Source organism: Carcharhinus amblyrhynchos, chromosome 20 (assembly GCF_965287045.1).
Source record: "Carcharhinus amblyrhynchos chromosome 20, sCarAmb.v2.hapA, whole genome shotgun sequence".
NCBI classification, from domain to species: Eukaryota; Metazoa; Chordata; class Chondrichthyes; order Carcharhiniformes; family Carcharhinidae; genus Carcharhinus; species Carcharhinus amblyrhynchos.
Window position 1 is genome coordinate 43,676,740 of NC_137343.1, and position 14,835 is coordinate 43,691,574.

The window sequence follows — 14,835 nt, forward strand, 5'->3', positions numbered from 1 at the left end:
ATTCCTGACTTGTGGTTTATAAATGGCAGACAGGCTTTGGGAAGTCAGGAGGTGAGTTATTCACTGCCGAATTCCCAACCTCTTGACTGCTCTTACAGTTATAGCATTAACATGGCTGGTCCAGTACAGTTTGTGGTCAATGCTAACCCTAGGATGGTGATGGTAATGTTGTATGTCAGGAGAAGATGGGGAGGTTCTCTTGTTGCAGATGGTCATTGGCTGGTACCTGTGTGGCATGAATTTTACTTGGTTTCCATTTACAGCTCTTCTAGAAAGATCTTTGTTCTGCACTTGTCCCATTATCCCCTCTATTACCTTGCACCATCATCTTCTGTCATTTAGATTACATCTGCTTTCCATCACACTCCTTACGTTCTTCCTGCCCCTTCCCACTTTCCATGCTTCTGTACTTAATCGCTGTTCCTCTCTCCACAAATTACTTGCCAAGAATTTTCTATTTTTATTTGTTTGCATCTGCAATATTTTGCCATTCCTTTTTGTGGATATGCTTGTCTCTCAAATGTAAAAAATACACAATAAGTAGTTCCCTTCACAGATTAAGCTGTTGCTAACCTTGAGAAAAGCATGGCAGGCCCATTCTTAGATTCTAGGTTTGTATGTTCCAAAAGTCACTGTTGGGAGATTTTAAAAAAACAAGCTTGAATAGAAAATGGATTCCTTAATGTGCCCTTTTTTCCACTGCTTCTAAAAGACTATTCCCAAAATTCCAACCCCAAATGTTCCCAATTGAAAGGACTGTAACAGTCCTTAACTCAAACGTATCACAATTTGTTTCAGACTGTTGTACTCCGATAAATACTTTACATGGCATCTAACCTAAAATTGCTTACAAATTTTATAGTTGGGACCATCATCCCTATCAATTTGGAATTGCCTATTAAACCAGAATGTATCTGAGTGCTTCCCCTCTTTAAACAGCTGTCATATTCCCTATTGGTCTGCATTTATCTTTTGTAAATAAACCCAAGTCTTGGAGTCTATCCTCATAATGGAGCTCTGAGGTTTTAATCATTCTCGCCATCCTCTGCATTTTTCCTCAAAGCATTTGCAACATTCATGGTAACCAATACTAGATGAGAAACTCCAAATGTCAATCCTATTTTGTCCCAGATAGTACTTGTTACATTGTAGAAAATGGTCTAAGCTTAATGCAACTTCGAGCCATTAGTTTTCCCTACAGATATAGCTACCAACAAAATGATGGTAGTTTGAGAAAAGCCTATGCGCTGAAGGGAGCAGAGGCCCAGGATGGCGGTCAGTTGACTTAAAATGGCCTGATTTGGTATGGCTGCAATAACTGCAAGTCGGTGGTCTTAATTGCATTGCTCAACTCCCTAATACCCCTTTTCTCAGGTTGGTTCTTCTGCAGGTGCATGGCCTTGGAGAGGAGAGTTGCATCACTGGAACTGTTGCCTGCCATTCAGCAGAATACTTTTGGGCAGGAACACTTCTGTACAAGAGCAGGTTGAGCCAGCAAATGCATGTGGTCTCCTTGGCCTAGAGATTTTTGGTAGGGGAGAGGAAGCAGGATACTAAGGCTGATTAACTGTCTAACAATGAACTGTGACTCTCTAAAGAGCTTCCTAAAACTCCATATTTGCCTCATTCCAATACCCCTCAATGTATCATCAATGCCTGGTATAGGTTTGGAGGACATATCACCAATTTAGATTACCGGGTATATCTGTACTGGGGAGGGAGCATGAAGACCCATCTTTTTTATTTTTTTAGTCGTGATGTAGATGCCACTCTGTAGCAACATGGATTGTTATATTGTTCTGTAATATTTTCCTCTGTATATGCATAAGCAACTGTACTCAGCAAATTTCCATAAGACCAATAAAATGTACTGAATTTAATTACTATTTGTATTTCATGCAACTTTCTGCAATAGATAAAATAGAGCTATCAGTACCTCATTAATTTTGGAACACTTGACATGCATAGGCAGCTGGGATCAAGTGAATCCCTTGAAGAGTATAAGAGTAGAGTTAAGAGAGAAATCAGGAGGGCAAAAAGGGGACACAAGATTATTTTGGCAGATAAGGCAAAGGAGAATCCAAAGAGCTTCTACAAATACATAAAGGGCAAAAGCGTAATTAGGGAGAAAGTAGGGCCTCTTAAGGATCAACGAGGTCATTTATGTGCTGCTCCACGAGAGATGGGTGAGATCTTAAATGAATATCTCTCATCTGAATATATTGTTGAGAAAAGCATTGATGTAAGGGAAATTAGGGAAATACATAATAATGTCTTGAGCGTACATATTACAGAGGTGGTGGTGCTGAAAGTCTTAAAATGCATCAAGGTAGATAAATCCCCAGCACCTAACAAATCGTATGCCACGACATTGTGGGTCCCCTAGCAGAGATATTTGAATTGTCGATAATCACAGGTGAGGTGCCTGAAGATTGGAGAGTGAGTGCGAAATGTTCTGCCTTTTTAAACAAAGGATTGCAGGGAAAAGCCTGGGAACTACAGGCCAGTGAGTCTCACATCTGTGGTGAGTAAGTTGTTAGGTATTTTGAGAGACAGGATCTACAGGCATTTGGAGATGCAAGGACTGATAAGGGACAGTAAGTATGGTTTTGAGCGGAAAATCACATCTCAAATTTGATTTGAGTTTTTTGAAGGGGTAACCAAGAAGGGAGATGAGGGCAGTGCAGTTCTGTTGTCCACATGGACTTTAGTAAGCCTTTGACAAGGTACTGCATGGTAGGTTGTTGCATAAGGTTAAATCTCACGGGATCCAGGGTGAGGTAGCTAAGTGGATACAAAATTGACAATGACAGAAGCGAGAGGTGGATGTAGAGGGTTGTTTTTCAAAATGGAGGCCTGTGACCAGTGGTGTGCCTCAGGGATCAGTGCTGGTCCACTATTATTTGTCATTTATATCAATGATTTGGATGAGAATATAGTTTGCAGATTACACCAAGATTGGTGGCATAGCGGACAGTGAAGGTTATCTCGGATTGCAACAACATCTTGATCAATTAGGCCACATGGCTAATGAATGGTAGATGCTGTTTAATTTAAATAAATGCAAGGTGATGCATTTTGATAGACTGAACTAGGGCAGCACTTCCTCAGTTAATGGTAGAGCATTGGAGAGAGTTACAGAACAGAGATTGAGGGTACAGGTTCATAGCTCCTTGAAAATGGAGTCATGGTGGACAGAGTGGTGAAGAAGGCATTCAGCATGCTTGGTTTCATTGGTCAGAACATTGAATACAGTAGTTGGGACATCTTGTTGAAGTTGTACAAGACATTGATAAGGTCACACTTGGAATACTATGTACAGTTCTGGTCACCCTATTGTAGAAAGGATATTAAACTAGAAAGAGTGAAGAAAAGATTTACTAGGCTGATACCGGGACTTGATGGTTTGAGTTATAAGTATAGACTGAGACTTTTTCTCTGGAGCATAGGAGACTGAGGGGTGATCTTATGGAGGACTCTAAAATAATGAGGGGTCCCTGGGAAATGCTCAACAGTGGACGTCAATATTGGAAGATCAAAAATACAGATGGGAGGAAAGATTTGGAGAGAGAGGACACACAGGTTCTGGATTGGATCAATGTGAGAACCCACATTGCATAAACGCTACGTACGTTTCACAGGATCTCCAGAGCTTTTTTTTGTGCCTTGGGTAAACAATATGAAAATGTAGATATACTGCCCTCAAACCCAGCTTACCCACAAACAATGATTAACAGAGTAAGACCAGAGGGCTGGTATGGAGAAGATGGTGAAAGCAGTTCAAGTAATACATCAGTACACCAATTTGGTCATGAACTTCAGCATCTGTACACTGCAAAACATTTGAGCAGATACACATTTGTTTAAAGGTGAAACATTTAAGAGTACACAACTCATTGTAAAGATACATTCATGTAGTAAAGAGCTGAGACGGACTGAGGGGATTCCAGAACTGCAGAGTTAATTGATTTCAGCCTTGAAGAGTTAGACAGGTAGAATTTACTTCTGTCCTTCCAAATGAAGTGGAGATGCAGGCATTGGACCGGGGTGAGCACAGTAAGAAGTCTCACACCATCAGGTTAAAGTCCAACAGGTTTTGTGGTAGCACAAGCCACAAGCTTTCAGAGTGCTACTCCTTCAGCAGTTGAGTGGGAGTTCTGTTCACAAACAGGGCATAAAAATATACAAACTCAATTAACTGTAAAGACTCACATTCCAACCATTATTTTGTAAATTGAGTTTGTGACTTTATATGCCCTGTTTGTGAACAGAACTCACCTGATGAAGGAGCAGTGCTCTGAAAGCTTGTGGCTTGTGCTACCAAATAAACCTGTTGGACTTTAACCTGGTGTTGTGAGACTTCTTACTGTGCTTCCAAACAAAGCCAGGGAAACTAGCTAGTATTGCCATTGAGTGACCCAACAGTAAGTATATGGCACAACTCATTACAGCTTAGTCAATGATTCTTGAAAAATTAACCCTAGGTCCCTTTGCTTTGACTCACTGAAGTTATGTTGGACACAGAACATGTACACTGTCAGGCCATGTGACTTATTCATATTTGGTTGGTCTGTTAATGTACCAAATAAAAACAGGACAAGAAGCAATTGTGATTTTTATAGGTTTATATTAATTTCCATAAGATATTAACACAGATATCCTGGCCAATTTAAAGATTAGAACCACAGTTGATCAAATACTTTTCACAACATTAACACATTTGGAAAGAGTGTGGGACAATTGTGTATAAAATGTAACTAGTGCTGGTTGAACAGCTGTTGACATTGGATTGCCTTTAGGACCAGTCAGAACTCTTAAGAGTTCTTTAAGACAATGCTTATAATTATTGCAGTCTTTCATGCTGCTAAATAAGTTGGAGGCCATGAATGGCAATGCAAATTGTTTGTGATTTCCTTGAGAAAGTGGACTATGGGCCATATATCTTTTCCTCCCATATACTGAAAAGTAAACTTCCAACAAGTTGATAAGTGATCACACTCATTTGTAAATGCTAGGCACTAGGTATCTGGAAAATATACCAGTGTGAGAAGCTGTGAATGAAAACAGCACAGATCCCAGTAGCACCAGAAAATAATGGTTTCTACATGCCTTCAACTACCATTCTTGTCCTATATATTGCATTTTTTTTTAATATTCCTATGGTATTGTTAATGGTTCATTCTCGAATGGGATGTTCAGATGGAGTATTTAAAGTAGCTTGTCTCTTTAATTACACCTGGCTTGTTGCTCAGGTGTAATTAAGTTCCACCTTGTGCACAGTGTGTACAGTAATTTCATTTTGCTGTATTTTTACCAGATTTTACTATCTTATAAGGTAATGATAACATTTATTATTGTCACAAGTAGGCTTACATTAACACTGCAATGAAGTTACTGTGAAACTCCCCTAGTTGCCACACTCTGCACCTGTTCGGGTACACTGAGAAAGAACTTAACATGTCCAATACACCCTAACTAACTCGTCTTTCAGATTGTGGGAGGAACCTGGAGAAAACCCACGCAGACACGGAGAACGCACAGACTCCGCACAGACAGTGAGCCAAGCTGGGATTTGAACCTGGGTCCCTGGTGCTGACAACTGTGCCACCGTGCGTATTTTACCAGAGGTAGATTTTTCAAGTGTATAGAATAATTCAGCATCTCAGATTGCTCTGTTTTAAATTGCAACACTAATTTCATTGTTAATTACAAGAATATTTTAATGCTAAGTTAGAAATTAGTGAATTATGAAGATAAAGTTGCTTGTAAGTAAATCCATACAGTCTAAGAAAGACAATTTCATTCAGTAAGTGCACTCTGAACAGAGTCCTATTTAGGATTATTATGCCATTGAACCATTGACTCATTTCCACCACTCCTACCTTTTATTTCCCTATTTTAAAAAACAGCCCTACCAGTGGCTGGAAGAGGAACTACAGACCGAATTTCAACAGATAAACAAAACCTGTTTTCCCCAACAAAACACTTTTTTAAAATATTACCAGTACTGTAATGGGGAATTTTCAGGTTTGCAGCGCCACAGTCTCAAAGGCGAAGAATACAGGACAGCACCTCTCCACATTGAGCACTGATTTTCAGAGTAGCCTGTTCATCTGCTCTGGTATCCCCAATGTTCAGTAATGCAATTGGTATCTTCTTCTCATAGGCTGCAATGATGAACCTATATCCAGAATAGACCTATTGATACAGAACAAAATCAGCAATGTTAGTTTGTAAACCACAAGGGTTTGTTTGTTGTCTAAAGGTGGACTTGAACCCAACCTAAAGGCTAGGTTTGAGTTCTATTCTGACAGAGTATAAGCAGATCCTTGAGGCATCGGCTGTGGCTCAGTAGTAGCAAGCTCAGTGCTCAGCCCCGAAGGATGTGAGTTCAAGTCCCACTCCAGAAACTTCTTTGAAGTTGAATTGACATTAGCACCACCATGCAGATCATTTTTCTTAAGGTGAGATTCTTTTGTATAGCCACCCAGACGTTTCTCCAGGACAAGGCCTGTGCACCCATGCAATTTAATAGGTACAATGTCAAGGACCTAGGCCAATACTCCAATGCTGCACTGTCAAAAGGTGCCATCTTTCAGATGAGACATTAAACTGAAGATCTGGCTGCCCTCTCAGATGGGCACATAATAGTGTTTACATTTCAACTGATTGCAAAGTGGTTTGCCTTGAAGTTATGAAAGGCACTATATAAATGCAAGGTGTTTTTAACAGGGGCGTTCTCCCTGGTGTCCTAGCCAACATTTGACCATCCATCAAAACCTATCTGGCCAATATCTCATTTCTCATTTAGAACCTTGAAAATTAGCTGTGAAATTTCCACATTATTATGCTGATTACAATTCAAAACAACATATGTTACATAAAAAATGCTCTGTGATGTCCTTGGACTGTGAGAATGTTATATATTTTTTTCTTTCTAAACACAAGTTACCACAATTTTTACAATTTCTGAAACATTAACAGAAAATGACTTCTGATACTATCCAAAACAAACATATCTCCCAGACTCATTCTTACAGAATGGTGCAGCACAGGAGACGATGTTTGAACAAATTGTCCAATTATTCCAGTTGTTTCCCATCACCCTGAAAAATTTTCTGTTTCAAGAATAGATCCAGTTCTCTTTTGAAAGTTATTAATTCTGCTTCCACCATCCTTTCCACCAGGCATTTCAGGTCACAACAACCTTTTTTTAAAAAAAATGCTCATCCCTGCTTTGGTTCTGTTGCCAATAATCTTAATTCTATAAATCCCTCATTCTTAGTTAATCTTTGATAAATCTTCTCGGCACCTTCTCCAAAGTCTCGAATCTTCTCCCTAAAATCCGGTGCCTAGAATTTGACACAATTCTCTTCTGAGAATAGAGGCCTAAGCAGTGATTAATAATGGTTTAGCATAACACTTACATTGCTTAGTCGGAGAAGTCTAATAGTATTTGCAAACAAGGCTGCATCAAACTAGCGCAGCACAGTGTTCCAGGCGAATAGTCACTTAGTACAAATGTTCTTAATTTGGTGGAATTTGTTTGCACTTGTATGAACTAATTGAGAACATGTCACAGATCTGAGTAAACGGCAAGAATTTTTGTTCAGTTTCACTCAATAGTCCTGCAGCTAAAACCACACTGTATCATAAAAAAGGACAGGCAGCAACTTACACCAGTTGGTGGATTACAACACAACTGAGGTTAGACAATGTTAAATATTTCAGTAACTGGAAATATAAGGGTGGCACGGTAGCACAGTGGTTAGCACTGCTGCTTCACAGTTCCAGGGATCAGGGTTCGATTCCCAGTTTGGGTAGCTGTCTGTGTGGAGTTTGCACATTCTCCTCATGTCTGCGTGGGTTTCCTCTGGGTGCTCCAGTTTCCTCCCACAGTCCAAAGATGTGAGGGTTAGGTTGACTGGCCATGATAAAAATTGCCCCTTAGTGTCCTGAGATATGTAGGTTAAAGGGACTAGCAGGTAAATACGTAGGGAATAGGGGGGTAAGGCCTGAGTGGGATTGTGGTCAGTGCAGACTCGATGGGCCAAATGGCCTCTTTATGCACTGTAGGGATTCTATGAACTAACTTGAGTGAAGGTAATCTTGAACCAGCATTTAATATCTAAGGGAATGAAAATGTAAGTGACATTGTATGTAACTCATTTCAATTTCAATTTTTCTAACCTTTTGTGCAAGTTTTGACCAATCCAACCAGATTGTGCTGAAATAACTAGTGTGAACTCAGTTCCCAAAATGGTTAAGTCCAAGTTCCCATCAATCTGTATATACCTGAAGATGCTTTTCATGCTAACAGATTAAGCTGTTCTGATTTGAGATTTATTACTAAGGAGACAGCTCTTTAGGGCCTGTGAAATTCAAACAGTGCAAACCAAGCAATATAGTCACAAATACTACTGAGCTTTCATGGTCCCCAGGCTGGGCTGTAAAATCCGAGCCGTCACAGTCAAGTGACCACAGGTTGGACATCCCTAACGTGATGTCTTTGATAATCTCACCCACATACCTGCAATGAAGAACCTGCCACCAGAACTGCATCAGACTCAGCCACACGCTCATAGACAAAATTCACTTTCTCCTTGTTCACCGTGTCGCCAAAGAAAGTGACATCTGGTTTCAGGAGACCGTTACATCTCTCACAGGAGGGAACGTTAAAATCTGCAACTTGTTCCTCAGGCAGGAAGACATCTCCATCTGGAGCTATTCCGTGTGCTTCTGCAGCCCAGCTGGGATTCAGAGCTGTGAACTTTTCTTGAAGTTGGCTCCTGGGTGTGACATCCCCACACCCGAGACAGAGCACCCGGTGAGAACAGCCATGAAGCTCCGTCAGGCGCTGACTTCCCGCCTTGGAGTGCAAAGCATCCACATTTTGTGTAACCAGCCAGTGCAACTTGCCCAGGCTTTCCCATTTACTCAAAGCAATGTGTGCCACATTTGGCTGGTGACTAGAAAACTGTGGCCAGCCAACGTAATTCCGTGCCCAGTACCTCTGCCTGCCCTTGGCACTGCGGATGAACTCAGAGTGCTGAATGGGACGACTTGCTGAGCGAGCATAGAGCCCCACACCCTCAGACCGATAATCTGGAATACCAGACTCTGTGGACACCCCTGCTCCCGTCAGTACCAGCAGCCTCTTGGACCGATGCACAAAATCCTGAAGTTCCTCCAATTCGATGGAGTCCAGTGGGCGGCTCAAAGGAACAAAGGCCAAATTGGAAGCAGTAGCTGCACTGTAGTTCCTGCAGATTTGTTTTAATAACAGCCACTTCTCAACAAGCGCAAATGTAGACAGCAGTCGCATCTAGAAATAAACACAATCAAATGAAAGAACCTTTACCACAACATGATCAAAACCATGTGTCAGGAAAGTAGTCATGATGTGAAGATGCCGGCGTTGGACTGGGGTAAACACAGTAAGAAAGTTTGTGAGTTTACTATCAAGTAAATCGGTTGGACTTAAAGCTGGTGTTATCAGACTTCTAACTCAGGAAAGCAGCTCAGAAATAGCTCCTGCAAAAATAGACTTGCTTGTACCTATAGCCTGTTCTCTGCAAGAGGTGACCCATACAAAGCATAATTTACCAGTTCATTCTGAAATTCTAGTCTTTAAACCTCGTGTCATCAGGTAGATTATTAGTTACATAATGAAATTAAATCCTTCGAAAATGTATCGGCAGAAAAATGCCAGGTTTTGATTCAGCTACTGACATTACTTCCAAAATCTCTTTGCTGTCGGAACATTTTCAGCATGAAGTTACTGTGCAGTCTATCCGAGCAGCCCCACCAGCCCCGGTCCTTGCCTGCAGCTTACCCTGTAGAGCCGCCTTCCAGGCCCGGCACACTCGACACTACCATCAAAACAAGTGTTACAAAACAAGTGTTACAAAACAATACAGGATGACCGGCTGCTGTTCGTCAGGTCGCTCCGAATACGTAAACTGATAGATAGCACGTGATCTGTAACCTCAGCCGAACCCTCCCCCGGATCTGATCACCGGAAAGCGCAGAAAGAGTCCACTCACTATTCCTACCTGTTTTTGTTCTTGGACAGAGCATTGAAAGAGATGTGTGACACAATGGTTAGCACTGCTGCCTCACAGCGCCAGGGAGCTGGATTTGAATCCAGGCTCGGGTCACTGTCTGTGTGGAGCCTGCACGTTCTCCCCGTGTCTGCAAGGGTTCCCTCCATGTGCTCCGGTTTCCTCCCACAGTTACTGCTGCCGCACAGCACCAGGGACTTGGGTTGGAATCCAGGCTCAGGTCACTGTCTGTGTGGAGCCTGCACGTTCTCCCCATATCTGCAAGGGTTCCCTCCGGGTGCTCCGGTTTCCTCTGACAGTCCAAAAGACGTGCTGGTTAGGGTGCACTGGCCATGCTAATTTCTCCCTCACTGTAACCGAACAGGTTCCAGAGTGTGGCAACCTGGGGGATTTTCACAGTAACTTCATTGAAGCGTTAATGCAAGCCTACCTGTGACACTTACAAATATACAGGTAATTGACCTGGAATTTAAACTGTTTCTCCTTCTCTCCAAAATGCTATCTGAACAAGGGGGAAAGTAATTCCATGCATTATTTAAAATGAGCATTATTCAGGTACCTGGTGCAGCCAGCATAATGAAAGACCCCACGCACCACAAAAATATTCTCTTCCACCTTCTCCCATCAAGGAAAAAGATACAAAAGACTGAGGGCACGTACCAACCGACTCAAGAACAACTTTTTCCCTGTTGCCATCAGGCTTCTGAACAGACCCACCTTATATTAAGTTGATCTTTCCATAACCTAGCTATGATTGTAACACTACACTACTAACAGCACAGAGTGCACTACTCTGCACCCTCTCTGTTCCTTTTCTACATACAGTATGCTTTGTCTGTATAGCACACAAGAAACAAAACTTTTCACTGTATAAAAACATTGAAAATACTTGCAGGAGCAGGCCATTTGGCCTTCGAGCCTGCACCACCATTCAACATGATCACGAACTTTCAGTATCCCACTCCTGCTTTCTCCCCATACTCCTTGACCCCTTTAGCCACAATGGTCATGTCCAGTTCTCTCTTGAACATATTTTTAAAAACTGGCCCCAACAGCTGTGGTACAGAATTCCACAAGTTAACAACTTTGAGTGAAGAAGTCCTTTCTCATCTCTGTCCTGAATGGCTTACCCCTTTTTCTTAGTGTGTAATATGTGACAATAATAAAATCAAATCATTAACAATTGCCATTTGAAAATAGTAGGTGCAGAAGTGATTTTCTGAAATTGTTGAACTGAATGTTAAATCCAGAAGGTTCTGAGATGTTTAACTGATTGACGAGGTGCAGTTTTATTATGTTCAGCTTTACTGCAACAATGTAGGAGGCTAAGATTTAAGTGGGAGTGAGACAGTGAATTTAAATAACAGGTGAATGGAAACTTGGGGTTACACTCATGGACTGGATTGAAATTTACTTCAATCTGTGTCTAGTCTCCCCAGTGTAAAGGAAGCCACATTATCAGTAGAGAGAACAGTATACTAAATTGTAGGTACAAGTAATAGCTTGAAACTGTTTGAGATCCTGGATGTTTATAAGAAAGGAGGTAAAAGGGCAGTTATCACAGGAAAGAGAGGCACATATTGATGATTTAAGAGTGGATTTGCAAGTTGCAAAGGAAGTCATAATGTCAGAAAGGGGAGAAAATGTGTTTTCTTGGGGCATCAAGCTCAAGGTAGAGGAATTGGCAGAGGAGCAGAATCATCAAATATCTTTCCCTCTGTTCAACCAAGCATTCCCCTCCATTATGACTGACAGGGGCCCATGACTGCCTATCCCATTCTGCTCTTGCCCCTTGCTTACGCTCCCAGAAGCATTTTATCGGTTCCACTTGTCCTGCTTCCAAGCCTCCACCATTATTGACACCTCCAATTTCGGGTCATTCACTTCTGCTCTATTTTTTTCAGACTGTAATTGCTGGCAGTGATTCTGCTGCCATTCACACCTCATCTCTACGCATATATAAAAGCAAATTAATCCAGACGCTAGAATCTGAAACAAAAATGGAAAATACCAGAAAACCTCAACAGGTCTGACAGCATCTGTGGAGAGAGGTTTGGAAACATCAGTGCTGTCAGACCTGCTAAGATTTTCCAGTATTTTCTGTGTGGTTTCATCTCTACCCATCTCTTGTTCCTTTACTTGTCCTCTTATCTTCATCCCTTGCATGATTATTCCTTGTATTATTTATGCTACCTTCCCCTGCATCACAGACTTTTCTTTTTGTCTCCCTGTCTCTTTATTTGTTTTAAACCTGTTGTATCTGTAACCTTTTCCACTTCTGAGGTGAGCTCTGTTTTTCTCTCTCCACAGATGCTGCTGCTGAGGATTTAACAATTTTTGGTGCTATTTCCTTGAGATTTACTCCGCAGTAATTTGCTTTGGTGCCTTTTCAGTTACAGCAACCGAGATTCCGTCAGCTGAGTGGGAAGATATTCTCTCAGCTCTCCCTACCTCCGCTCCTCGCTGTGGGCTTGGATTCAGGTCTCAGCCCCAGGCCGTCACTACCATGGCAACACTACAAATCCCATCATGCAGCGGGCGGGCTGTGGTGCCATTGGATAGCCTGAGATCACATGATCATCACGTGGCGAAGAATTGACCAATCGGAGAGCCATAAGACGGGGCTACGCGGTACTGACCAATCGGAGAGGTCAGAGGCGGGGGTCGCGCGGTATTGACCAATAGAAACGCTCAGAGGCGAGGTCGCGCGGTACTGACCAATAAGAAAGCCCTGTGGTGGGACCACGTGCCGTGGAACTAACCAATCAGAAAGCGGTGGGCGGGCCCATGCGGCACTGACCAATCGACAATCCTGAGGCGCGGTTGCGCGGCGCGGCACTGACCAATGGGAGAGGCAGCCTGGGCGGGTCTGGGCGAAGATGGCCTGAGGTAAGGAGCCGGCAAGATGGAAATGTGTGGGACAGGCTGGGGCTCCCATGCGGGTAGGCCTTATGGCTGGCGGTGCTGCAGCTGGAGGAAGCGGCAGAGCGTGTCTGCTGATGGGTGCCGTGGTCTGATTCGGGCCCCTGCTGCCGCCTAACTCTCTCCCCTCCCCCTATTAGTCTGACCACCGAGGGCCTTCCGTCCACTGCCTCCTGGTGTGAAGCAGATATTACATTGCATTGACTTCATGGAAGCGGGCCATTCGGCCCAACGTAAAGCCAAGTGTGAAGAACTTTCTCAGTCCCTGGAGTGTAGGAGAGTGAGGGGTGATCTTGTAGAGGTTTATAACATCAGGAGGGGCATGGATAAGATGAAGAGCCAGGGTCTTTCCCCAGGGTACGGAAAACTAGAGGGACACAAAAACAGAAAATGCTGGAAAGTCTCTTGGTTCTATTCTCTCCCCACAGATACTCTCAGGCCTGCCCAGATTTTCCAGCATTTTATATTTTTTTTCAGATTCCAGCATCCACAGTATTTTGCTTTTAGATATGTAGAGATGAGGCATGAATGACAGCAGAATCATTGCCTTTATCAAAACGAGAGGTCATAGGTTTATGGTGAGAGGGGAAAGATTTAAAAGGGACCTGAGGGAGAACCTTTTCAAACAGAGGGTGGTGGGTATTTGGAATGAGCTGCCAGAAGGAGGTGGTAGAAGTGGGTACAATTACAACATTCAAAAGACATTTGGACAGGTACAGGGATATGGGCCAAATGTAAGCAAATGGGACCTGTTCAGTTTAGGAAACCTGGTTGGCATAGACGAGTTGGCCAAAGGGCCTCTTTCCATGCTGTATCCCCCATGACGCTGGTTAAACCTCTGCTGGGATGTTGTAGGTTATTCTGAGCACCACATTTCAGGAACAAAAAGAACCTTTAAAAAGCTGGGCTGAATTGGCTTACGAAGATTGAGAGGATTGTTATGAGAGGTTGTAAAAGTTAGGAGTATACTACTTGGAACAGCATTTATGAAGTGAACAGTTAAAGGTTTTCAAAAAATTAGAGATTGTAATAGAATAGCTGAAGAAAAATAATATTCGCTGTGGCAAGTGGATCAGTAACTAGAGGTCCTCATTAAAATCATTAGGATAAGTTCTTGAGATAACTTACAAAATATCGAGAGGGGAGTATTTTCCTTCAGTACTGTGGATCTGGAACATTCTAACTGCAGAGATGATATAAACTGATTTCGTAAATAATTTCTGAAAGAAAGCATACATGCAAGCATGTATGCTTAACAATTAGGAACTTTTTAGATTTCTTTCATTAGATGTGGGTGTTGCTGGCCACACTCTCAATTTAATTGCCCCATCTCAATTGCCCTTGAGAAGGTGTTGGTGAGCCGCCCTCTTGAACCATTGCAGTCGTCAACAATCACAACCAAATTTCATGTGATAGGGTTGACCCCAACCAATGGAGTCTTCCCTCTGAATCTCATTGACTCCGGTTTGATAGGGTTCCTTGATGCCGTATTCAACCTTCATATCAAGACCAGTCACTCTTACCTCATCTCACCTGTGGAGCTAACTAGAGGAACATTGGAACAGGCAAGCAGAATCGAAAATCTTTATTAGCTGAGAAGAGAGCCCCGGGAAAACCGAAGCCAACAAATTGTGCACCTTTTCAGCCCACTGGTTTTCTCTGCAACAAGTACATCAGAGATTGCCATGCCAGAGTGGTGGTCTTGAGCCACACCAATTGATGTTTAACACATTTGACCACCAATGTGCAAATCATCTTCTCACATGATAGATTGCTGTCAGAAAGTAATCCTCTCTGTTCTTATAGCATGAAAATTTTGATTAAATCACTGCATAATCTTCTAAATTTC

At 42.4% G+C, this 14,835-nt stretch overlaps 1 protein-coding gene across 2 annotated transcripts; it reads right to left on the reverse strand.

The window, feature by feature from the left end:
- Positions 1 to 4,409: 4,409 nt before the first annotated feature.
- Positions 4,410 to 12,604, reverse strand: sirt4 (sirtuin 4). Of its 2 annotated transcripts, none has more exons than XM_080208491.1 (3): positions 12,516 to 12,604; positions 8,531 to 9,325; positions 4,410 to 6,198 (listed from the first exon to the last, which is right to left on the reverse strand). In XM_080208491.1, the coding sequence occupies exons 2-3, from the start codon at positions 9,323 to 9,325 to the stop codon at positions 6,046 to 6,048; spliced, it is 948 nt and encodes a 315-aa protein (XP_080064617.1). In that variant the 5' UTR covers positions 12,516 to 12,604; the 3' UTR covers positions 4,410 to 6,045. The 2 variants fall into 2 exon arrangements, with proteins under 2 accessions (XP_080064617.1, XP_080064616.1); XM_080208490.1 differs by lacking the exon at positions 12,516 to 12,604 and adding an exon at positions 9,836 to 9,942 and having other exon boundaries at positions 4,411 to 6,198.
- Positions 12,605 to 14,835: the final 2,231 nt, after the last annotated feature.

Bases quoted from the DNA above. Each gene is read 5' to 3' on its own strand.
- sirt4 (XM_080208491.1), bottom strand. From the start codon at position 9,325: ATGCGACTGCTGTCTACATTTGCGCTTGTTGAGAAGTGGCTGTTATTA. The intron at 6,199-8,530 runs GTATGTGGGTGA...CTGTATCAATAG, and splicing joins TGGCAGGTTCTTCATTGCAG to GTCTATTCTGGATATAGGTT.